The sequence below is a fragment of the Choloepus didactylus genome, chromosome 20 (genome assembly GCF_015220235.1).
Source record: "Choloepus didactylus isolate mChoDid1 chromosome 20, mChoDid1.pri, whole genome shotgun sequence".
Lineage (NCBI taxonomy): Eukaryota > Metazoa > Chordata > Mammalia > Pilosa > Megalonychidae > Choloepus > Choloepus didactylus.
This window is the reverse complement of record NC_051326.1, coordinates 57,523,828-57,549,174: the sequence shown is the minus strand read 5'-3', so window position 1 is coordinate 57,549,174 and position 25,347 is coordinate 57,523,828. Positions and strand designations below refer to the sequence as shown.

The window sequence follows — 25,347 nt, the reverse complement described above, 5'->3', positions numbered from 1 at the left end:
CCAACCCCGCCCCATGATCACCTGTATTCTAGATTCTGACTCTATGAATTTTCTGTTCTAATGATTTCAAATCAGTGAGATCATATAATATTTGTCCTTTTGTGTCTGGCTTATTTTACTCAACACGATGTCTTCAAGTTTCATCCATGTTGTCACATGCACCAGGATCTCATTCCTTTTTATCTTTTTATGGCTGAATAATATTGCATTGTATGGATATACCATTTTGTTTTTCTGTTCAACTACTGATGGACACTTAGGTTGCTTCCATCTTTTGGCAGTTGTGAATAATGCCAGTACAATATCAGTGTGCAAATACCTGTTCAAGGCCCTGCCTTCAGTTCTTTTGGTTATATATCTAATATCTGGGTATATGCTGAGTAGTGGGATTGCCGGGTAATATGGTAGCTCTATACTTAGCTTCTTGAGGAACTGCCAAACTGTCTTCCACAGTGGTTGCATATTTTGCCTTTCTACTAGCAATAAATGGGTTTTCTATTTCTCTACATTCTTTCCAACACTTGTTATTTCCCATCTTTTTAAAATAGCAGCCATTCTAATGGCTAACTAACTGTCCCCTGCAACCCTGAGGATGCGCAGTGTCCTTCGGTCTCCACCACTGCTGCCTCTGTTCAGGGCAGTTTGAAACAATGGCTGCCCTAGGAGTTAGGCCCCCACGATCAGAAGTCACTGAGCTAAGCAGTGAACAGTGATGGGCTGTGCCCACCCCAGCCTTGGGAAAGAGGATTTTTACGCCCCTTTCTGTCACCTGTGAGCTAGCCAGGGGTTGGACCCTGTGGTGGGCTGCTGTGAGATTGGGAGTTCGGCTTTGGTAGCCGCCAGTGAGGAGAGAGCAGTTTACTGTTCTTGACGGTAATTTATCAGCCTCTTCTTGGATGCTACACAGTGTTCTTCTGGCCTCCAGAGTTGCAAGATAGTTGTTTCAGACAGTTCCTGCTTGTATAATTGTTGTTCAGATGGAAGAACTTAATCTCAGAGCTCCCTACTGCATCTCTTCCCATAATCCACCTTCACTGCGTAGTTTTCATTGGGACTGTAACTGGCAGCTAGGTCTTTGGATTTCTTTTCTTCCCATTAGGTGACTTGCTATCATGGTGTTTTAAAAACGTGCTTAACTTTCTCATCTCTTCAGTGCTTTCTGTGCTTTCTGTTGCACAGGTTCTTAAGTGTGAAGTCGAACTGATGGCAAGGATGGCAAAAACCATTGATAGTTTCACCCAAAATCAGACAAGGCTGGTAGTTATCATTGATGGATTAGATGCCTGTGAACAGGACAAAGTCCTTCAGATGCTGGACACTGTAAGTTTGAGTCATTAAAACTTGAAATTTTTACTTATGTGGCAGCCAAGAAAATACGTGGCTTCATGAAATATCTCAAATGTTGTGGAAACCATGCTATTTGAGCAGTACTTGTTTCTGTCTTGTGATTGTGTGTGTGTTTGGTAAAAGCAACCATTCTGTATGCAGAAACATAGCAAGAGTAAATGTTTCATCACCAACAGAGTGAAACAGTGGAGGCAACAGTCTGGCAACTATGCAGATGTGTGAGGAATGAAAACGAGTGGAACCTCTCTTAAGTTCATGGTGTGGCTGTGCTTTGCTTTGCCGATAGTTGTGGTTGGAATTAGAGATGAATGCAGGGAACCCACAGACTCTGTAGAGATTTTTGGCTAAGATGGGTACATCAGAGGTCTCTGTAAGGTATGTCATAAGCCACAGGGGTGCAGCTGTCAGCAGAGAGTAGTGTGCCCAGTATCTTTTAACAGGTAGATTCATGATCATTTCTCATGTAGGTTCCCTCTTACGCAGATTCTTAGTGTATCCAAGTAGGGACAGTATTAATTGTTGTCTCTGCTGGTTTTATTGTCATCAAATGGTGAAAAAGCCACATTGAACTATCAATAAAATTTGTTTTAATATAGAATGGTATTTTTGATGAAAAAGAAATATTTTAAAAATATAATACTAAAGGATAGCAGAGATTCTGAAGAGATGTTTTATTACATCAGATAACTTAAAATTTATGTCATAGCTATACATTTTTTCTACCACAGGTCCGAGTTCTGTTTTCAAAAGGCCCTTTCATTGCTATTTTTGCAAGTGATCCACATATTATTATAAAGGCAATTAACCAGAACCTTAATAGTGTGCTTCGTGATTCAAATATAAATGGACATGACTACATGCGCAATATAGTTCATTTGCCAGTTTTCCTTAACAGTCGCGGTCTAAGCAATGCAAGAAAATTTCTTGTAACTTCAACAACAAATGGGGACATTCCAGGTTCAGAGACTACAGGTAAAGATCAAGTTCCCGAAGTGATTTGGGTTTGAAGCAGTTTTGTATATATATTTTTATGATGACTCTCCTTTTTCCTTGAAAAATGTGATTGGTATTTCATTGCTCTTATAATATGCAGTAGAATTATAGTGTAAGTGGTGTTCTCTTGATAAATTCCTTAAGGGATACAAGAAGACAGTGACAGAAGAGTTTCACAAAACAGCCTTGGGGAGATGACAAAACTTGGTAGCAAGACAGCTCTCAACAGGCGGGTAAGGTGACGTTTGTTGTGAGGCAAATGCTTGTATTGCTATTAACAAAATTAAAGTGATGCCATTTAAATAAGCTTTGATAAATATTGCATTAAGTTCTTCAAATAAGTTTTATCACTGAATTTCCTTTCAGCTTCAGGTTGTATTTCAGGGAATGTCTGGACCTAGAGCTATAGTAACTGTAGGCTTGTATATGAGTCCCCTTCTCCAAACCTGTTCTCAACCCTAATTGCATGGTAGAATTACCTTGGGGGCCTTAAAATGTCTCCTCATCCCTGATACACACACAAACTATGTCCAAGTGCCATGCTAGACCAACTGAATCAAAATCTCCAGGAGTAAGATTTTAAAGCTCCCCAAGTCATTTCCTCAAGGGTTGAGAAACTCTGTATTAATTACTAGTCAGGTTCAGATTATTCCCACGGTGGCAAGGGGAATAATCTGAACCTGACTAGTAGCTGGAGGGGCTAAACAAGTTTGTAGAATGAGGAAAACTCCATGTTTTCTCTTCCATTTACCCTAATGCATCTTTTTTCTATACCCACATAGTGATATTGTGACCTCAGCTATCTTGGGTTTCTCCTTCTCAAACGCTTAAGTTGTCCCTGATCTACCCCATCCCTGGGAATAGTCTCTTTTTGGGGGGAATAGAACAAGGAGTATTTTAAGACTGAAAGGCGTCTACTTGCAGTTAAGTTATGGTGATAGTGCCACTTCATGACAGTGAAGTTGGATTAGCATTGGTCTTGTTTTTTTTCTTTTTTTCCTGGAAATTTTCTTTTTTTAGTGTGTTTTAAGTGACATTTCACATTTTAATTTTATGCCTCTACCCTATATAGGTATGAATGCAAAATTAATATAATGAGGGACAAATGCTGATTAATTGATAGCGCTAATCAGGAGGAGGGTCTGGTTTGCTCTTTCACATTTCTCTCCGGAGCGTCTGGATGCTTGGGCTCCTGTGGTTGAGTTCACCCCCCACTTGCATCACGGCCTTAGATGAGAGCACACCTTTGTTGCACCTGTTCTTCCCTTCATTATATAGGACCCTCTACCTGACAGGATCCCAGCAAAGTGCCTTTAAATCTTATGGAGATTTGGTGATAGTTAGGGTAGCTGTGCTTTCGCCTAATTGTCGCACGCATCAAGGTAATCTGAAAATCAAAATACCAAATCCTTAAAATGAGACAAGGAATTATTTGCTTTATTATTTCAGGGTTCCTTTAAATAACGAGCTTGAAATACCCAGTTCTGTTTACTTATAATTTTAAAACATTGAGCTTTCTCTAACTGTACAACAATAAATCAGATATAAATCAGATGTATTTGCACCTGAAGCAAAACCGTGTTAACATTTGATGCAGTTGCTATTAATATCACTTTATAATTGTTCTTCTGTCGAGATTCTGCTTTATAGAATGATAATATTTTTTGTTACTATGTAATCTTCCTCTTTGACTGAAAATTTGGATTCTTTTTTTGTTGTAGTAGACTTATATTAACTTCTAGAAAAGACTCAAGTTCTCAGGTGTGAAATATGGGTTCATTCTCATTTGTATTATACTGTTTCAGGATACTTACCGAAGAAGACAGATGCAGCGGACAATTACTCGGCAGATGTCCTTTGATCTTACAAAACTGTTGGTTACTGAGGACTGGTTCAGTGACATAAGTCCTCAGACTATGAGAAGATTACTTAATATTGTTTCTGTGACAGGTAACTTTTGTTTCTTATTGTCTTATGGCAGATCATAAGCTTTGACATTAACGAAGCAATTTGATTTCGGAAATAAATGGATGTATTGTGTTTATATGTTTGCATTGCTAAATACCACTTTTATTCATATTAAATGTATCTAATGAAAAAAGTATTAGATTAGTTTTGACACTGGAAATCAATATTGAGTTGTACACTGTTATGTTAAAACTTAATGATTTAAAAACATTTTAATTTCATCTCAAGTTTAATTTTTCTCTTTGTATAATAGAGTGTAATTAACTTATAATTTAAAATGTTGACATTCACTTTATATACTGCTATTCTATTTTAGTTTTCAAATGATATTTAGGATAAAAATATTTGGCAATAAATTTGAGGATTGTCATCCTGTGACTGGATTATAGCTTGGAATTATGTTCTCTACCATGTTAATACTTACTTCGTAATTAGCCTTGGGACAGACATAAAAATACTTGGAATTTATTTTGTAAAATCTGTGCCTCTTTCTTTGATTGGTGTTACTTGGTAATGTTGACTTGGGTTAATACTGGAATTGTGCTTTAGTACTAGTGGGGGAGGGTCATGTTATGGAATTATAGTGCAAATGAAGTTGTATCGAATATATTTACAATATTTTTATAATTATAAATGAGGTCCCAAATCTCATTATACTTGCTTAATGTTCTATAATGGAAATGTTCCTACTGTACTATCAATGACATTTATGTTCTCATTTAACAAATGTGTACTGAGTGTCCACTAAATGCCAGCTATTGGTCTAAGCATTGTGGAGAGAAAACAGTGAAAAGATAAAGCCCCTGCCCTGTTGGAGAAGACCAAAATATATAATGCTATTTAATGAAAAATGCCATTAAAAAACAAAACAGTGAAAAGAAGACAGCATTCCCCCTCACTCATTTGAAATGACTTCCATTGACACACATATTGTTGTTTCTCCCTCTCCTCCCACAAAACAAACAAACAAAACAAACCACAAAAAGCCTCTTAACTGCCTCTGATCGCTGTCCCATTTCTCAGCAAAATTCCTTGTACTTCAGCAACATTCCATTTTTAAGGTTACCAAGGGCCTCCATGTTAGAAAGTCCAATGGCCAGTTCTCAGTCCTCATCTTATTTGACCTGTTAGCATTTGACTATGTGTTTACCACTCCCTGTTTGAAATACTTCCTTTGGCTTCCAGAATGCCGCACTCACTGGGTTTTCCTCCTTACCACAGTGATGGTTGTTCTTCATCTTCCCATACCATTTAGCATTGAAATGCCCTGGGGCTCAGTCTTTGGTTCTCTCCTTTTCTATGTAGACTAGTTTCCTTTGTGATCCCATGTAGTCTCCAAGTTTTCAAAACCATCTTTCTGATGAAGTCTCCCAAATATATATTTTCAGCCCTGTAGCTACCCAGTTGCCTATTTGATAACTAATAAATAGTATTTAATATATGACTGAACATTAATATGTCCTAACTTGAACTCCTGATCTTCTGCCCCAAAATTAATCCACCCATATTCTTTCCTATTTTAGTTAATCCAACTCTTTTTCTAGTTCCTTGGGCTAAAAAATCTTGAAGTCGTCCTTTTATACCCAATGTCTAATCTATGAGTAAATTCTTCAGCTCTGTCTTCAGAATATATCTAGATTCTGACCACTTTTCACTATTTCTACCATGCTGCCCTTATCCAACACACTATTATATGTCTCCTGTGTTAATTATTACAATAGCTTTCTAACTGATTTCCCTGATTATGTCCTTTCTTCTTTACAGTTTATTCTTAATCAGCTGATGTGATCTTTCAAAAATGGAAGCCAATCATGTTATTCCTCTGTAATGTGTCCCCATCTCTCTCAAAATAAAATCTTAAACCGTCATAATTATTTTCAAGGCCTTTATGATGTGTCACTCTCTATCCCTATTCTCCACCTCTGACCTCATTTCCTACCACTCTCTTCTTCCATCCCATTTGACTTCTTTGCTGTTCCCCGCAAATGCGGGCATGCTCTCCTCTAAGGGCCTCTACATGTGTTATTTCTTTTGCCTGTATTGGTCTTTCTTTGGATGTATGTATAATGGCTTTCCTTACCTCCTTTGAAGTCGTTAATCAAATATCAGCTTTTCAATGAGAGCTTCCCTTGCTATCTTACATAAAATTACATCTTCTTTGGCATTCCTTAAAATCTCTTCACTGCTATCATTTACTTCTTTGTTGTCTGTCTCTTTTCAGTAGAATGTAACGTCTACATAGGCATGGATTTTTGTCTAGCTTGTTTATTGCTGTTTCCTCAGTACCCAGAACAAAGTCTGAGACATTGTTATTGAGTGAATAAGAATGAATGAAGTGAGAACTGAGTCTTACAGATATCCTGAGAAAAGCATTCTAAACAGAGTAAGCAGGAAGTGTAAAGGTCTGAGGTGGGATTCTAGGACCCGGAGGAGGCCAGTGTGGTTGGAGTTTGGGAAGCAGAAGAGAGAGTAGTGGGAAGTGATATCAAAGAAATAGCAGTAGCTACTTCATTTGGGGGCTGTAAGGTAAGGACTTTGAATTCATATTTGGACATTTTCAGGCACTTTAAAGAAGACCAAGTTAATGTCATTTAATAGTTGATACTGAGGTACACATTTTTAAAATAATGATGTTTACACATCCCGGAGAGTAGAAACAAAGTATATTCCTAAAGCCTCATTTTAAATGTAAGAGTTTTTCTGATAATTAGTCTTTGACTATACAGCAGTCTTTCTAGATTCAGGTAAATCAGATATTATTTTTGTTTATAGCTCTGCCTGAAAATCAGAGATTTCTAGGTGAAATTCCCATTTTATAAAAGTATCTAATGCCATTAGTTTCATTGCTTAAAAATAAAAATGTTTCGTTGAAAAATAATTTAAATTTTTGCATTTTTAATGAAATTTTTATAGTTTTCATGATAAATATCTAATTTAGTTGGATAACATTAGTTGGACATGTATAGGGAGATATAGTTTATTGGAAAGAATGGAATTTGAGGTTTAAAAACTTGAGTTTGAGCTTTGGGCATGTTACTTAACCTTTTGAAACCTCCATTACCTTACATGCAAAAATGCTTAACGTTTATCTCTTGAACGCTATGCAAATAGCTATTGCTATTAGGGTAGTCATGGACACTAATACCAGAAAAGAGTTTGGATTTTAGTTGATAAAATATTGATATGTATTTAGTTGAGTAGCTTTCCTACTTAAAAATTTGTGCTTTTTTTTTTAAAAAAAAAATCAAATATGCTTCATTAAAATTTTTTAATTGGGTTATTTTGGGGAATAAAATAAGAAGTTAGACATGTTCATTGTACAAAATTTTCTCTTACTCTGTTGCCTTATTTCTTAACTACTATATGTTAGGTACATTTAAGATGGACTACTTATACCATTTTTATTCAATTAGACTATTTAAATTCAGTTTTCCAGTTCTCTATATCCCCCAGTTCTTTCCTGACTGCATGTACTGTTCCTTTTGTTTGAATGTCCTAACCCTCTTCCCTTCTTTAATAACCCTCCGTCACCAGACTAACTCATACTTACTATTCATAGCTTAGTTCTTGTGGTTACATTATTAAGGAAATCTTCTCATAACCACTACTTCTATATTTGGTGGTCATTTTCTATGTCTACACAGCAGTATCTGTGTATATTCAGCATAATCCTTATTTCATAGTTTGTAATTGTTTTTTATTTATCCATCTCTCCCAATATACTCGAGTTCTTTTAGAGTGGAGATTAAGTCTTTTATCTCTGTTGTTAGTAACAAACATAAGGAATGAATGAATTTTAAAAATTCATGAAGCAAGTGTAGTTAGATTTGAGGTATTCACTGCCTTCCCCAAAGTTCTTATTTTGGGGATCTGGCGCAGTCATTATGAGATGAAAATTAGTTATATATATATATATATATATATAGATGGTTCGTTTCTGTTTTAGAAATGCCATACATTGGGTTGGCTTAAACAGTGGCAATTTATTGGCTCACAGTTTTGAGGCTCAGCATCATGAAGGCAATGCTTTCTTCCTGAAAACTGACACTCGGGGGGCTGGCTGCCCATGAACCTTGGTCCTGGGCTCCTCTGTCACATGGCAACGCACATGGCGGCCTCTCCAGGCCTCTCCCTTCTCTTCCCGGTTCCGTTGACTTTCAGCTCTGGCTCTTCTATCTGTGACTTTCCCTCTGTCTGAGTTTCTTTCTGCTTATAAAGAACTCCAGTAGTAGGATTAAGAGCCATCCTGATTGAAGTAGGCCACACTTTAACTGATATAGCTTCATCGAAAGGTCCTACTTACAATGGATTAAGTTAAAGAACATGTTTTTTCTGGAGTACATAGCTTGAAACCACTACACCTTCCAAATAAACTGTCTCTAATTTAGTTCTAAAAGTTTTTCAGAAATGTTTTCATGTTTAAAAGTTCTAGAAGAAGTATATTGTCAGTATTGCAAGCACATTTTAATTTCTTCTAGTTGCTTGTTGTTTTTTAAACTTTTAGTTCTATGCTAAACAATCTACATCTTTTAGTAGTAGGGAAAGGGATAATTCATATTTGAACCAAAATAGATAGTTATCTTAGTCTAGATATATTCTAAACTGATAATGTTGATGTAAAACTGACAGTATGATGATTAAAAAGCAGTAAGATCAGCTGTTGAGAATCCCAGCCAACTCAAAGTGAAACATGATGTAATGAGACAAAGCATTACTTTCTGAAAGTATGTATGCTTGCACAGTGGTAGAACACTGAGTCAAAGTCCTCAAAAACCTCAGCAATAGGCAGTATTTAAAAAAATATATAAATAATGAATTTTAGAAACAACCCTCTTGATAGGTTACTTACAAAGGCAGCTCTTGGTACATAAAAATGAAAGTGTGTACAGTTGCACATTCACGCATAAACCCAAAGACTGGAGCAGCACATGTTGTTCTGCCCGAGGCCCAATCAGTAGGATTTTAGCAGACATTCCTTTGGAGGACTGAGAGCCATCTTAGGTGGCTGATGGTCTCTTGAATGTTTGCCTTCTGCACCTACGCAGTATCTGGCACTCGTAAAATTTGAAAGATTTTTGCCTGCATGTATGTGGTCAAATCAGTGTAAGGCACCAGTGGCAAATCACACACATAAAATATTACTTATTAAAATTGTGTTTAAGCCCTAGAAGCTGTTCAATACAGTTCTTTGGTTTATAGAAACCATGTAAGTACAGGGTTTGAATTTGTAGTATAAATTAAATGGCAAAATCAGAAGATTTAAAGTTAAATGATTTGCTTATATACTGTTTTTCTTAATGTAGTATTATACATCTATACATTTTTAAATGTTTTTGTATTCCTTAAAGGGCGATTACTGAGAGCCAATCAGATTAGTTTCAACTGGGATAGGCTGGCCAGCTGGATCAACCTCACCGAACAGTGGCCATACCGAACTTCATGGCTCATATTATATTTGGAAGAGACGGAAAGCGTTCCAGATCAAATGACATTAAAAACCATCTATGAGAGGTACTTTTTCTGAGCTGTTTATATTTAGCTTTATCTTTAGAGTGAGGTGACTTTTCCAAAAAAGCTAATGCATATGAAACAACATGAATGTATATGTGTAAAATGTACACTTCTAGATTAAATTAATCATTCTCACTAATTTCCATTAAATGTTGGAGTTGTATTAGTACAGGTATATATTGCATCATGCAAAATTTACACTTTATTTGGGCATATTCTTCCTTTTTTCAGCGTACAGTCTGTATACCAAAAACTGTTTAATAGTTGTTAATGGCTTTATGTATTTATATGTGTGAAATGCAAGCACTAAAACAATATTATTTATTTCCATTTTATTTTTTATTCAAAGTGTCTTTGTAGAACATTAAAGAGGCTACATTTTCCAAATCGTTAGTGCGGGTATTTTTATAGCTTTATATCTGGAAAACCTTAGAAATTATGAATACTGGCTAGATAAAAAATAGAATTTTTATGTGCATTAAACAGTAAAGGAAATAGTGTTTTTCTCTAGTAAGTCATTTGATGACCTTTTTAAATTTCTACTTCTGATAAAGAAATTGATTGAATTTTTTCTCGAAAGACATCCAGTTAAGACACAGTGAAATGTCAGGTAGATAAAGTTTTTAGTTACCAGTTTCTTGTCAAATTCACTAAGTTATAACCCTTATTATTTACCAGCACACTTGAATCATTTCCCTTGAATATTGTTGCTCCTCCAAGCTCTCTTTTAGGCAAAAGAGAATACAAGGGAACTTACACAATTTTATATAATTGGATATAATTGAAACTGCTATTTAAAAAAACATAACTGAAATATTAATTCTAACAAAACATCTAGTGTAGATAAAGTTCATGTATTAAAACTTTTAAGATTTCAAATAATTTTGCTTCCCTTAGGGTATTGTTAGCATATGCTTTTCTGTATTTTCCAATCTCCATTTCTCATGCACTTGTTTTGTTTTTTGTTTTTAAACATTGTGACATTTATTATAATAATTGCCTCATGATGTGGTGATTGGCAAGTTTGTATTCTATGGTACAGGCAACAAGCTGGGAGTTCTGATGGAAATTTCTTATTCTTCTATTTTGACAGTAGATGCAAACAGCCATAGATACAACAGTGTTCATTGCTCTTTAATAAAATCAGAATTAAACTTAATAGCTAAATTTTAAAATGTGAATGATTTGCTAATTTTATGCTGATAATACATTTATTTATTTTTTAAATGTTTTTTTTATTGTGAAATAACGTATATACAGAAAAGTGATAAAATTCAAAATACAGTTTAACAGAACACAGAGTAAATTTCAAAGTATAGTATGGGTTACAGTTCCACAATTTCAGGTATTTCCCTCTGGCTATTCTAATACGCTAGAAACTAAAAAGAAATATCTATATAATGATGCACTAGTCATAATCATTTGTTAAATCCTAACTTCTCTGTTACAACTCCTCCCTCTCATTCATTTTCGTAGTCTTCAGGGATATTTGGGCAGTGACCATTATAATTTTTTCTTGTTGAAAGGGGTGTTGACGTTATGGCGTAGGGAATACAACTGGTTGATGTTCTGGGCTTATCTGACATAGGAACAATCTGGAGATTTTAAGTTTCTGGAAAATAAACTTAGTAAGTAAAACTTTTATGGAGTCTTAGATAGAGCCCTGGGTATTTTGTTTTTTGTTTTTTTTTGTTTTTTGTTTTAGTTTTTTTTTCCTCAGGAATTCATGTACTTATATTATTTAATGTTTTCTGGAATTGTAGAAGATTGTTGTAGTATTGGTCTACAGATTTGGCCTCTTCTAGGTTTTGCATTGTTTAATTTTGCTAAATTAAAGCTAAATTAAAGCAGTCCTTTAAAATGTGTTCACGGTATCAAGTAGGTGCTCCAGTAGGTGGCAGAGACGTAACTGCCATAGGCCTGTGGAGAAATGGCACTGAATTGCATCTAGTCTTTGGTATTTTAGGACTCATCATCTTAATATGAGATACTTGATTGGTTTGTACCTTGTTTGTGTAATAAAATATTGTTTTATTTCACAAATAAACGTTTGTATCATACCATAGTTACTGTGTAATTATCAATGCTTGTTAGATGAGAACAGTCATTAATTAAGCAGTTAAAACTTGATTTTTGAAAAGTTTTAACTGCTTGATAATAATTCATACCAATATAATGGGATTTATTTTTCACGTGATCTATATGGATATATATATATCCATCCCTATATAACAGGTAAATGTAGTCCCTTTTTGCATTCCTATTTGTATCCTTGAGAAATTTGTTACTGTTGTTAGTAATTGCATGTATATGTAAAAACATGTTGGAGAAAAGTATAAGCCTTCCTTTAGAAACATGAACTGGATTTGAAGTTAGAAAAACCTTCAGATGAAGTGGAGGAATGGCTTAAGGAACAGTGCTGAAGTAATTTGAGGCTGCTTTATATTCTTAGAGTCTGTCTGAAGTAGTATTGTTCTAGAGTAATGTATTTGGTTTCAAAAATTTTGAAAATGTGGAAGCAGGAGAGTTAGCTGTCTTGTCTCACAGGAGGCCTTTACGTAACTAGGAAAGGTTGCATAGCAAATGGTAGCATTTATCATCATCTCTCTTTGGCTTGTGTATCCCCAGCCTTTCTTCCTTAATGCCAGGTACCCTGGTGGGTGCTTTACCAACTCTTGGATCTTTATAAAGCCCAAAGAGGTGGTTAGAATGGTCCCAAGTTATTAACAAGGAAGATTGACCTTCAGAAAGTTGAAGTAACTTCTCGGTGTCACTTGGCTGGTTATGTTGCAGAGCGGATATTTCAATTCAGGCCTCTCAGACTCCATATACTAATGTGCCTGGCACTGTTCTAAGCACTTCACATTTTTACTTCTTTTATTCTCATCAAAATTCCAATTGTTAGTCTCTTTTTGCAGACGAGGGAAGTGAAGCCCAGAGAAATTAGGTCATTGTCAGACTCTCACAGTGGTACTTGGTAGAGTTGGGATTTGAACCCTGGCATCCTCACCCCCAAGTCTGTGCCCTGAAGTGCATAGTGCTGCCTCTCATGACACTGTAGTGTTATTTAAGCTTCTTTAAGTGGTAAAGCTGTTGGGAATATTTCAGAAATTGACATTTTATGATGAAATTTAGTGTCTTAAGTTTTCATATTTTTGTGTTCTCCACTTTTTAGAATATTACAAGGTAGCATTTTTAAGATTTATGGTATTAATAAAGTTATTTCTAATTTGATCTGGTAACTAACCTATGAAACAGACATCATTGTAACACTGTTTTCTGCAACTTATCTTTCCTTCATAAAAACATCAGTTTTACCTGTTTAAAATAAACTGTTAGTTATCAGGTTTTTTTTTCAGTTTTCTTTCTTTTTCTCTCATTTTTATCTAAACAGAGTAAATTAAGTAGTCCATGCAAATGTTTGGTTTGGTGTGCAGGTTATGTCTCAGAGTAGGACTCAATCTCTTTCCTTCCCTTAGTGGACTATAATGTATAGATGAATGCTGTGTGTTTTAGCTTGCTAGGCTGCTGAAAGCAGGTACCATGAAGTTGGTCAGTTTAACAATGAGAATTTATTAGCTTACAGTTTTGAAGCTGAGAAAAATGTCCAAATCAAGGCATCATCAAGGTGATGCTTTTTTCCTGAACACCAGACACCTAAGATCCTGGGCTCCTCTGCCACATGGCAAAGCACGTGGTGATGTCTGCTGGTCTCTCCCTTCTCTTCAGGTTTCATTGCTTTCAGCTTTTTGCTTCCATGGCTTTCTCTCTCTCATCCCATTTATAAAGGACTCCAGTAACGGAGTCAAGACCCATCCTGAATGAGGTAGGTCACACCTTAACTGAAAGAGCCTCATCCGAAGATTCCGCTTACAGTGGGTCCACACCCACAGGAATGGATTAACTTTAAGAACATGTTTTCTGGGGTATGTACTGTTTCAAACCTTACACTGTGTCTCAGGATTACAGAAACAGGATCAACATTTCATATTTCAAAGGCCCTGTTCCTGGAGGCCCAGTAACTAGGTCCCTTATATGTTCTTCTGTGAGTAGAGGGTGGGAAGGGGTGAGGGAGAGTCTTTATTCCCTGGAGATAGAAGCAGGAGAGATGTGAAAATAAGCAGAAGGTTTTAAAGCCCCTCAAAAAATTCATATTTCAGTTCAATCCAACAAAAGTGTGTTAAGGGTCTACAGTTTGGAGGCCCTGCTGCTAGGTGCCTAATGGGATATGATGGTGAGCAAGTTACATATATGTTATTTTGTTATTCAACAGTCCCACTTGTCGAAATTTATTCTGAATATACACCTCCACAAAACAACTGTGGAGGAGGTTATTCATTACAACATTATTTGTAATAGCATGACTTAAATGCACATTTATAGGAATGCTAGTTGAATAAATTATGGTACATCTACCACAATGGAATATTTTGTAACTGTAAAGAATGTAGAAGAGCTCTATATCTTGATGTGGAGGCATCATTAAGTGAGAAACACAAAGTGCAAAAGAGTATATGCTATGCTACTGTTTGTGTACAAAAGGAGAAATAAGAGCATCTATATATAAATATATATTCTTATTTTTGTAAAAAGTAACTCAGGAAGGGTAAACCAGGAACTAATGAAAATGTTTACCTGGAAAGGGTGTTTAAGGGAGGGTTGACAAGATAGGGTTAGGCATGAGACATCTCGGAATGTACCTTTTTATGTAAAATTTAGAAGTAAAATTTAAAAGGATGGAAAAAAACACACCCTAACCTTGAATACAGACATAAGCACATGATCCTAACTATGTGAAATTGATGACATTGCCACCCAGAGAAAATAATTAATTCAAGTAACTTTGAACCCAGTAATCTGACTCTTTATTCTTAGTAGAATATATTCTGAGGACAAAATTAACTGCAAAGAAATCTTGAACTTTACTTAGCAGGTCTGTTGTTGGTAATGGTATTGTTATAATTCTGACAAAACTCTTTTGAATGTATCACAGGCTAGAGTAAATGAATGAATAAATTTTGGGGGGAACCAGTGTCTTCACTATGGGAGAAAGGAGATACAAATATTCAGTAGAAGAAATTGAAGAAGAGCATTAATGGTGTTAGATTGGATTTGAAGGAATTAAATATGAACTCATGTCTTAAATGATATTTTTCCTAGCCTTGTCGATAAAAAGGGCCTGGAAGCAATGATATCCCAGAATAGCGAGCACACCTAGAGCCTAGATCTTGGTTCTAAGTACCAGAACATTAATATTTTAAGAACTCGATTCTGCAAATGTCAGGAAATCAAATTAGCCACTTCAGATCCTATGGGAAATAAGGTAATCAATCAGTGAAGAATCTGTAACTTGGGTTACTGAGTTATTCAGTGAACAGATATGTATTTAAGAAAATTTTTAATCATAGTATCTAAATTCTTTGAAGAAAATTGATTTTATTTCTGCATATTTTTGTTAAATTGTGTAGAAAATGCTGAACATGTTCATATGAAACTGAGCTTTTATCTTATCATTGGGCAGTACTTTTAGTTAGAAAACAATAGTTTTGGGGTTTTGTATTTAATTTTTTGCTATGGTAGCAGGAAGGCACAAAATTTTTTAAAAAAAGGATGAAAAATAATATGAATCTCATAGTAGACATTATCGTTTGAATATAATATTTCTTCCTGAAACTTGACTTCTTTTCTTAAAGAAACTAAGGTTAGTAGGTGTTACAGGCCTAGTTGCTTTTCTTGAGCTTTATTTATCTACTCTAGTTAATTTTCTTCATTTGACATGTATTTAGAGTGACTTTTTACTATGGGTTAAGGCTTATATGGTTTTTTGTGCGTTGTGCTTTCGTTATTGAAGGGGCTGGCTATGGAGGTGGGGGTAAATGTAAAATTGTAAATGTAAAAGCATGTTATGCCCTTGAGGAATGTGTATTTTTCTAATTAAAAAAATTTTATTTGAAAATATATTCAAACTTACAAAAAGGTTGAAAGAATAAAAATAGTACAAAGAACATCCACATACCCTTTAAGTTCATTTGTTAATATTTTAACCTATTTTCCCTATCATTTGTGCTCACACTGTATCCTCTCTTTCTCTCTCTTTCTCTCTGTCTCTCTCTCAATAAATTATACAGACACATACACTTAAACTTTTTTCTAAACCATTTGAGGGTAAATTACATACAGTATGGTCCTTTGCCTCCAAATACGTGGGTGTTGAGGAATTTATATTCTGAATGAGGTTACATTTGAAACAACTAGAAGAAAGTAAAAATGTGATGGCTAGAAATAAAAATGCAATGGCTTAAGCAGTTAGCTATAAAATATTGTTTTCTGAATGATAGAAAACTTTTTATGCTAAAACTATGATTCTTGCTGATAAAAGTTGTTCTGCAGATAAACTATGGAGGGTAATCTCAAGGTTATGGGAATGCTCAGGAATGATTATGGTTTGTAAACTTTCTTGGATATAGTAAGATCATGTTGGAAGCAATAGAGTTATTTTAGGTTTTTTTTTCCTCTTACTCCATTGTTTTCTTAGGGGTTGTTAATTTTCTTGGGGTATGGTAGGAACATGTTGGAAGCAATGTAGTTATTTTAGATTATTTGTTTTTCTTACTCCTCTGTTTGGACATGGTTTATTAATTTTCTTGGGGTATGGTAGGAACATATTGGAAGCAAAGTAGTTATTTTAGGTTATTTGTTTTCCTTAATCCATTGCTTTGTTTGAAATGTTGTCGGGTTTTTTTGGTTGTTGTTTGCCTGTTTGTTTTTAATTTTTTGATAAACAAAGTTAAAAAATTGAAAAAAAATCAGTAGAAAAATGGGAGTAAAAACTAAATGACAAATAGGGTGGGATGGGGGGATGGTTTGGGTATTCTCTTTTCACTTTTATTTTTTATTATTATTCTGATTCTTTCTGATGTAAGGAAAATGTTCAGAAATAGATTGTGGTGATGAACGCATAACTATATGATCATACTGTGAACAGTTGATTGTATACAATGGATGACTGTATGGTTTATGAATATATTTCAATAAAACTGAATTAAAAAAAAAAAAAAAGTTGTTCTGCCTTTTCATTCTAATTGTCAGCATTTGAGCCTCACACCTTCCCAGTGTTCAAGGAAGTTTTCAAAAATTCACATTTTAAAAAAATTAAAATGTCTCTCAGACAAAAGAGACTGTATAACATATGATTTAAAGATAGTAATAATTATTACCTGTGCACCTAGACCCTGATTATGAAAGAGAACATTTTTTTTGCTGAAGAAACATTTTTGAGGGGGTAGAAGTATTTTTCATCATGTAATAAAAATAGCTGAGAGTGGATTTTTGTATGGGAATGTTTTGTTTTGTCCAAGTAAATACAGATTATGATATATTTGGAGTTACAATGAGGTGATATGAACTTTGTTTTACCATTAAACCAACCCTTCATTGTAGACTTCAGCACTTGGCTGGCCTGCTGTCCATGAATGTGTTGGATTCAGGGTGACTTTGAGATGCCACCACCACCCCTTTTTTTGAGAAATAAGTATATCTTATATGCCTACAAATATTTACAAAGATTATTTTATAGCTAGTGTAAGGAAGAGAAAGACATGTTTGAGACTTCATATGGAATAAAGTTAACATAATTAAATACATTAAGATGTTTTGTAATGAAAAACTGTAGGAAGACAATGTGATCAGCATATTGAAAATATGATAGATATTGGACTGTTAGAATAAGTTAGAAAACTGTGTTTCTAGTTAACCATAGTTGAGTTCTTTGATGTTAATGCTTGTCATTTGAATAATAAAAAAGTTTTATTTACAGCAGGCAAAAAGCAGCAGGATATAATTGATATTCATTTATTTTATTAAAGGAATCTGATTTGGTAAAAACAATCAGAAAATAGTATTTTTAACGCTAGTAGTAAAATTTATTTTTTTATCCATAAAAGGCCTCATTTATTTTTATAGAGATTTGATGGCACATCTGCTTGCTTTAATTCAGCTGAAAAAGAAAATGTTGGTTCTTGGTGTTTGGTAAAATTGCTTTGTTAAATTATTTTCTAAATTGTTCAACTTTTAACAAATGACATTTGATACTAACACTGGAAAGCAATTTCAGCTAATTAAGTAGATCCCTCTATAAACCATTGGAACATTAAGATGACATACTGTTCATTCAAGATTATTTTAATTGGTACAATTATTGTAATTTTCTTGCAATTATGTGTTGAGCTAAAAGCTTTTGTCTAGATCATTTGAGTTTTTTTTTTGTTAACTTACATTTAGTAAGAAGAAAGGGAGTAAAATAAAAACCAAAGATAAAGATTTTCTACTTTTTATTACAGCATTTTAGATATCCATTGAAATATTTTAGTATAAAACTTTATTTCTGATATTTTTCAGCAAGCCTTTTTGAGCAATGATAAGAGGTTTTTTTAAAGTTAACTTCAGATAGTTTTTGTGAAGACAGTTTCTGTTTTGACAGTGCTTAAGCAGTCTTTTACTCAGGATGACACGGTCAGAATGATTTTGTGATAAGAATAGTACCATACTTTATTGGGTATGCTATTTTGATTTTTTTTAAACAACCAGATAAATTTTGAGGGGGCTTGAGAATAGTAGCCATTTTCCATTTCATTGAAATAAACTATTTGTTGAATAGACTTGATAGACATCTGATTTATAACCTTTATCCTAAATTAAAAATTTTAAATGATTCAAGTAACAGTATTTCTGTACTTTACTTAAGGCAGTTTCCATAATGAAACATCATATCTTATGATACTCTTTCATGATCTTCAGCCAAAGTTTTCATAAGCTTAATGTTATCACTTCTAGTTTTCTCATGCCTCCATTAGCTCTCCTAACCTCTGTCCTCTTCCCTCCCCGTTCTGGTTGATTATTAAGTGCCCCTGTCATTTGGCCTAGATTATGCACGGTCTTGTGTCTTTTGTACAAGTCTTTAAGTTATGAATTTGAATAGCATGGAAAATTGGACACTAGTTCTTTTTGGTTTGTGAAGAAGTCATCTCATTTTTGTACTGATGATTTTTCTCTGAACTTAAGTTTTGAAATACTAGAAATATACTAGAAATAGTGTGTTTATTCCAAACACTGTTTCATATGTGCTGTTTTGGTGTTTTTTTAATACAGTTGAGAACCTTAATGAAATTCAGTCTTCCTGATATGATGTGACTTGATGTGTTGTTGTTATTATTCAGAACTTATTAAGTTACTATCTTGTGTATAAACATTTTTTCATTTTACTCCCATGACACACGGTATGTAATGTAAATACTTTATTCAGATGTTCAATATTTTTTATCAGTATCTTTATCCTTTTTAAGAGGTAGCCTGATGTAGTTCTTTGCAAAATCACAGTATAATTCTCCATATAGGAGAGGAAACTAAGCAGTTTGGTGCTGGAAAAAAAGATTATGTAATCTAAAATAGAGATCACATTTTACTTGGATAAACATATGTAACACTGGTGTATTTGTCAAATTTAATGTGAAGAGTAAGCCTACAAGCTGTGAACAAAGATGCCTGTAATCAGTGTAAGATTGACAGTTAAATGTACTTTTGTATTGCTTATTCATTGCCTTTCTGGAAATTAACAGGAAAATTCCAATTCCTAAAGATAAATAAAAGTGAAGGGCAGAATTTAAAAAATGTGTTTTGTTGCACCTGAAAATCATGCCTACTTTTGTTATTGGAGGGAAAGAAAAAAAATTAAATTAAATTAATTAAATTAATTAAATTAAACACGTTTAACTGTTTGTATGTCTATGTATTTTGCTAGCACCTCACCCAGAGGTGTGAGAGCAATTAATGGGGGAAAGCTTAGAAAGAATTCATTCACTTATTCAGAAAACAGTTATTGAACACCTATTATGGAGAAGGTACTGTTCTATTATAGCCACAAATAAAACCAACAGAGAGCCCTGCCATGAGGAGCTTACATTCTAGCAGAGTGATGTATAATGAACAGTATATATGATAAGTAATTATACAGTATGTTGAAAGGTGACAAGTGCTATGGAACTATTAAGGTAGAACAGAGTTAGGTCAGGAGTAGTACAGATTCTACATTAAATAAAGTGGTCAGGATAGTCCTCATCCAGAAGGTGAGAGTTGAGCTGGGACCTGAAGGAAGTGAGAGAATTAGCCAAGCAGATATCTAGGGAGAGAGTTTCCAGGAGAGGGAACAGTTTGGGCAAAGGTCCGAAGGCCAGAGAGAGCTTGGAAGGATCGAGAAACAGCAACCAGGCAGCTGGAGTGGCGAGAGGGGATTCGGGGGTGGAGGTTGGGGTGGGGCGCACGTACGGCTTTTGGAAGACCACTGTGGGGACTCTAGCTCTTACTCTGAGAAAAATGGAAATCCATCACGGTTTTGAAAAAAAATCCGTCGCAGAGTTTTGAAAAAGTTGTATCCGTTACCCTGCTGCTCTAAGTGCCTGTTTGATTGTATCGTAGTGTAACTTGGCCTGAGTTGGGGAAGCCTGTTGATCTAAGGGAGCATATTCTGAGAATCTTAAACTGGAAAGGGGATAGGAATGACCCGAGTAAATAGAAAGTTGTAATCAAAGTAATTATCTCCACAGTAAAGACAAAATGACTGATGGGGAATGGCACATGGTGGCACTCCGTGAATATGAATGAGCTAAGAAATAACTTAACCTTATCTAGGGTCTTGTTGCAGTGTACTGAAAGAAAATTAACATGTTATTCTACACGTGTAAGAATTACAGGACTGAGTCTTTCCTGTTATAATAGTTTCTTGTTTCTTAGGGTAATTTTATTCTTTATTTTCTCATACAAGTATGGATTTATAAGCCTACTTTTTGGATCATTTTTAAAATTGTCTCTCTCCCTTGGTCTTGCCAACTTCACAATCTGCCGCTCTGATATTTAAACCCCCGGCTATGAGTGAATGAAAGATGATTTCTATTGCAATGAGGACAGGTAGGTGTAGGGGGAGGTACCATAGGCAGGAGGGCAACTGAGCTGCTTTTAGAGTAATACTGAATTTGATTTATGGGTAGTATAAAATGGAAAAGGATGTCCTTTGCATATTGAATTGGGCTCTAAGGAATAAAGGGAAATAATTGGTCAAAATTCCGTATATATACAGGAACCAGGTTTATACTGGAGCTCTCTGGCTCCGTCTCATACCTTTTCCTTCCTACTTCTTACCTTTCGACACGTACTCTCTCTCGGCCATGCTGCCTTCTCTTCCACCCATTCTTCTGGTCTCATCTTAAATGCCAATACCTCAGGGAGCCTTTTGTCACCAGGCATCCTTCACTCCCCAAGATCTCATTAGATGTGTTCACTATGTATCTGTATGTTCCTCCAGAGCACTTACCACAGTCTTTTTGTGTTTGTCTCCTAAACTAGACTATAAACTATAGACTGTAACTTTCTTAAACATTGTTAAATTCCTTGTATCTAGACAAGTGTTTGGCATAGAGTAGCCTGTAGTGGGCATTTATGAAAGAATGAAGAAATATGATGAATGACATTTGGGTTAAGGAAGGCATGGCTTGGGGAAGGTGGTAAATGAGAAGTCTCATATTATCTTGGAAAGGATATTATCCACACAGATACTTCATTCTTTGGTTGTAAATGTGGATAAAGTGTTTCTTACGCTATTTTATCAGTATATCCCTATGCCAGGCACATAGTTAATTCTCAGGACACATAGATTGAATATTGATTATGTTTCTCAGCTAACACTTAACTGTTTCTGCCTTTTGTCAGGTGATGCTAAAATCAAAGCAATGCTTTTATAGGCATTTTCCTGTGACTTTAAATTAAGCTGTATTTCCAAGGTGTCTTGCATCTTAAAGCCTTTTATGAATGCCATGATTTGGTGGTGTTGCTTCATGTCAGCACACTTCTAGACAGATCTCTCTGAATTAGTTTCCTCTTACAAGCTGTTGTCAGTATTGTTTTAAAGGCCACATGTCTGAGGTTGACTTCATTTTTATTATGCTAAACATTTTGTGTCCATTCATTAAACAAATATTTGTAGAATCTGTTATGTGCTAGTGATGTGCTAATAAAAGTAAGAGATATTACCTGAGCCCTCAATATGTGCCATACATTGGATTAAGTACTTTACCTAGATTATTTCATTTGATATCCATAATAACCCTAGGAGGCAAAAAAAAAACAAAAAACAAAAAACAAAACCTAAGACCACAAAGCTATAACTGGTTGAGCTTTCCCAGTTCTAGCTCTTGAAGACCTCTATAACTATACAGTCAGGCAGTGGGAGTAGGAATAAATAGAAATAGATCACTAAATAAAATAAGATTTTATTTTTATTTCCAGATATATTTTATTCAATTTTTCAGTGATAGACCTATGCATATTTAGAATAGTTACATGTCACTGAGAATGTTACAGCAGTTAAAAATGTTTCTAGAGGATTAATTTATCTTTTCTATTAAAGAAAATCCAAACTTCTTAGCAACTTATGAACCCCCCCCCCAAGATTATGTAAATTTATACTTCTCTATTAACTGCAGAAGGTTTGGTATAGAAAGCTTCAAAAAAAAATCAGTTGTGATAGTTAGCATTTAAATAGCTGGTGCATCTGTTTGTTTAAGCCTGTATACCATTTTTACTTGCACTACGTGGCTGTAATTTTTTTTGTAGGTAGCTTTTCAATAGCTTTTCTTTTGCTTTCAATAGGATAGAATGATTTTGAAATATTTTCTCAGCATTAGATACATGATCCTGTTTTTAGTGTCTTACACTAATGTAGAAAGAAGAAAGAGTCTTAAATGCTCTGAAGTTGTGTGTTCCTGACTTCAGTATGGAAACCCAAGTATATTAACTAAGGCTATTTGGAAATAGAAATAGCAAAATCAATTTCTCTAAAATAGTATATATGTATGTAAATATATATTTTTATATATATGATTTTAATATGTAAAACAAAAAGTATGGCCTATGCAAGTTTGAAGCTTATTATATAATACAATAAGAGGATTGTGTGTGATTACATTTTTTAAAGAGATCTGATTATTGAAGGATTTAAGTTTGTTAAACAAATTAAATATGCCTTTAGAGATCAGGTAGCTAATTTTTTTCTGGAGTTATTTTTCAATAAGAGACTGTGATTTTGGAATTTCAAATAAAGATATTTTAAGGTTTTTCAAAATAGAAAAATAACAAAGTACTGTACAACAAAAATGCTAGTTAATTAAAATGATAAGAGAATGTGGTGCTGACATAAAACCGTGTTGCAAAAGTGGCCTTTGTTAAGCAATACCCAATAAGTCCACTAGATGGGAGTATTTCACTAGAAACATTATTAACACTTTTGAGCCAAGAAATAAGATCTGATGCATTTTGCTTTCCCCTTTTCCTAGCAGAAGAATACAAGTTAAAAACTGAGTTTAATGAATATTTGAAACTCTAAGGTTGAATTTCCATTCCTATTTTTAAAATGTCTTCACAGAACATTTGTAAGCACCAAGAATAATGATCATAGGCAAGTTAATAGTTAAATGATTATGTGACAGTTTTTATTAAACCTAGTAGTACCCATTTCTCCTAAAATTCTTTTAAATTAGCTTTTGGAAAAAGGATGGACAAGAACAAAAGAGAAGTCTTATTTTTTAATTGATCTGTTTACAAATTTGTATTTAGATTTTAAAATATTAAATTCTAAACATTGTACTCTTAGGTTCTATACTTATTAAACATAAAATATTTTAAGATAAGTTGTGTAATAAAGGTTTTGCTTTAATCTGAGGCATATTCATAGACTAATTTTTGAGTTCAAAGCCTCCTTCACTATGCCTGTTGTTTTACTGCAAAACATTAGCTTCTTCTAAATGATTAATGGGACACTTTTAAATTACTTAAAGGCATTATTCACGTGGACATCTCTTACTGCTTGATAGTATCTTATGATATTATTAGTGTTGGCTAAAACAATTGTGAAAAATTGATATAATTTACTTTCATTTGATTATTTTAAAATATAGTATAAACTCTTGAGGCAAAGTAATGGATTTGTTTTTTTTTTAATGGAAGATACTGTTTTCATATTGAGTCAGTTGTGAATTATTTGGCCTCTCTTATCTCTTTCCTGAAGTCTCCCATAACCCTAGCTAGAAATTATTGTTTTGTTATCTGAATTCCTGTATCTAATCACTTGCACCATGCAACTGTAGTACAGTATTTTTCAGACTTCTTTGTGGTGTAAACTTTTTTGCAAATGAAGTCTTAACACAGAATTCCAATATATAGAGCATCATTAATATAAATTAATTGTTTCAAGTGATAACATTTACCAACAAATTCAGTTGAGAAAAATGAATGGTTCCAAAGAATATTAAAATTGAAATATAGGACTGTGGATGATTGTTGTACTCTTACATTGGTTTAAACATCTATTTGTTTCCCTATTTGGTTTTGGTATTTATAATATCAAGGAAATCCTAAATCATTAAGTAAATGCAAATGTTACCAATTTTTAAACTTGCTCTGCAAAGCAGGATATTTTCAATTAGTCTGATCCATAAACTTGAAGGAAAATTGAGAATTTTGTTTCATGGGTGATCACCAGAAAATATCTTACAGTTGCTCACATTTCTTATAATTTGATATGTTGGGTGCTGCTTCTCTGACTAGATGCTGCAGTAGTCTAGAACATGATGACCCAAGACGCATCATGAGTTACTGTCACTAATGTCCAGCTGATTATTAGGCTGTGCTCAGAGCAAGAGCCAAGCAGACCTTTAGCTCAGGCACGTGGGGTGTGCTAGTGCACTTGCTTGCATAATTTTATACTCAGAAAAGTACTGGCCTGGATTTAAACAAAACGATGAAGGTATTTAAATATGTGCATGAAGCTGGAGGAGCAGCTTTATTTCAAGGTCTGCAAAAAAACCCCGAAACTAAACAAAAAGCCAGGATGACCTGGCAGCATAGGTTTATATCTTGGTTTTCTTCAGCGTATTAAAATTTAATATGTAGCAGCATTCCTTTTTATTGTATTTGAAGGAGTTAAAAGACATTTAAATCATTAATCTAAAAATTTTGAGATATCTATTGGCACACAGTTTGAAACCTGGTATAGTGAGTAGAGCACAGGTATTTGCATCAGGCAGACAGAGGTTTCAGCTCTGCACTTGAATCCTGGATCACATGGCGCCAGTTGCTTAACTTCTCTGAGTCTTGGTACCCTCTTTTTATAAATTGAAATAATACCTCATGGGAGGTTGTGAGGTATAAATTAGATAAACTAGGGAGAACACCTGGCCCAGGGAATGACATACAGTAGGGATTCAACAAATATTAGTTCCTTTTTTTTCCTCTCAGTTATTTAAAACTTTTAAATATGTTTTTTCCCATTATATGATAGGATCATATAAGATAGGTATACAGAGCGCTCAAATGTCCCTTCCTCAGAACATTTTACATAACATGCAAAAATGAAGGCAGTGCCTTATCAGTATTGTAGTTGAATCTAAGCATATTTCATATTTTTACCCTCCCTGTTTGCTGGCT

At 34.3% G+C, this 25,347-nt stretch overlaps 1 protein-coding gene across 9 annotated transcripts in view; it reads left to right on the top strand.

Moving 5' to 3' along the window:
- Positions 1-25,347, top strand: part of KIDINS220 (kinase D interacting substrate 220) — a 125,135-nt gene that overhangs the window by 54,811 nt on the left and 44,977 nt on the right. For all 9 annotated transcript variants that reach the window (XM_037813254.1, XM_037813252.1, XM_037813250.1 and 6 more), the window contains 5 exons: positions 1,180-1,320; positions 2,076-2,319; positions 2,485-2,573; positions 4,146-4,290; positions 9,657-9,819. In XM_037813254.1, coding sequence (XP_037669182.1) covers positions 1,180-1,320; positions 2,076-2,319; positions 2,485-2,573; positions 4,146-4,290; positions 9,657-9,819 — 782 coding nt within the window. The remainder of the gene's footprint in view (positions 1-1,179; positions 1,321-2,075; positions 2,320-2,484; positions 2,574-4,145; positions 4,291-9,656; positions 9,820-25,347) is intronic.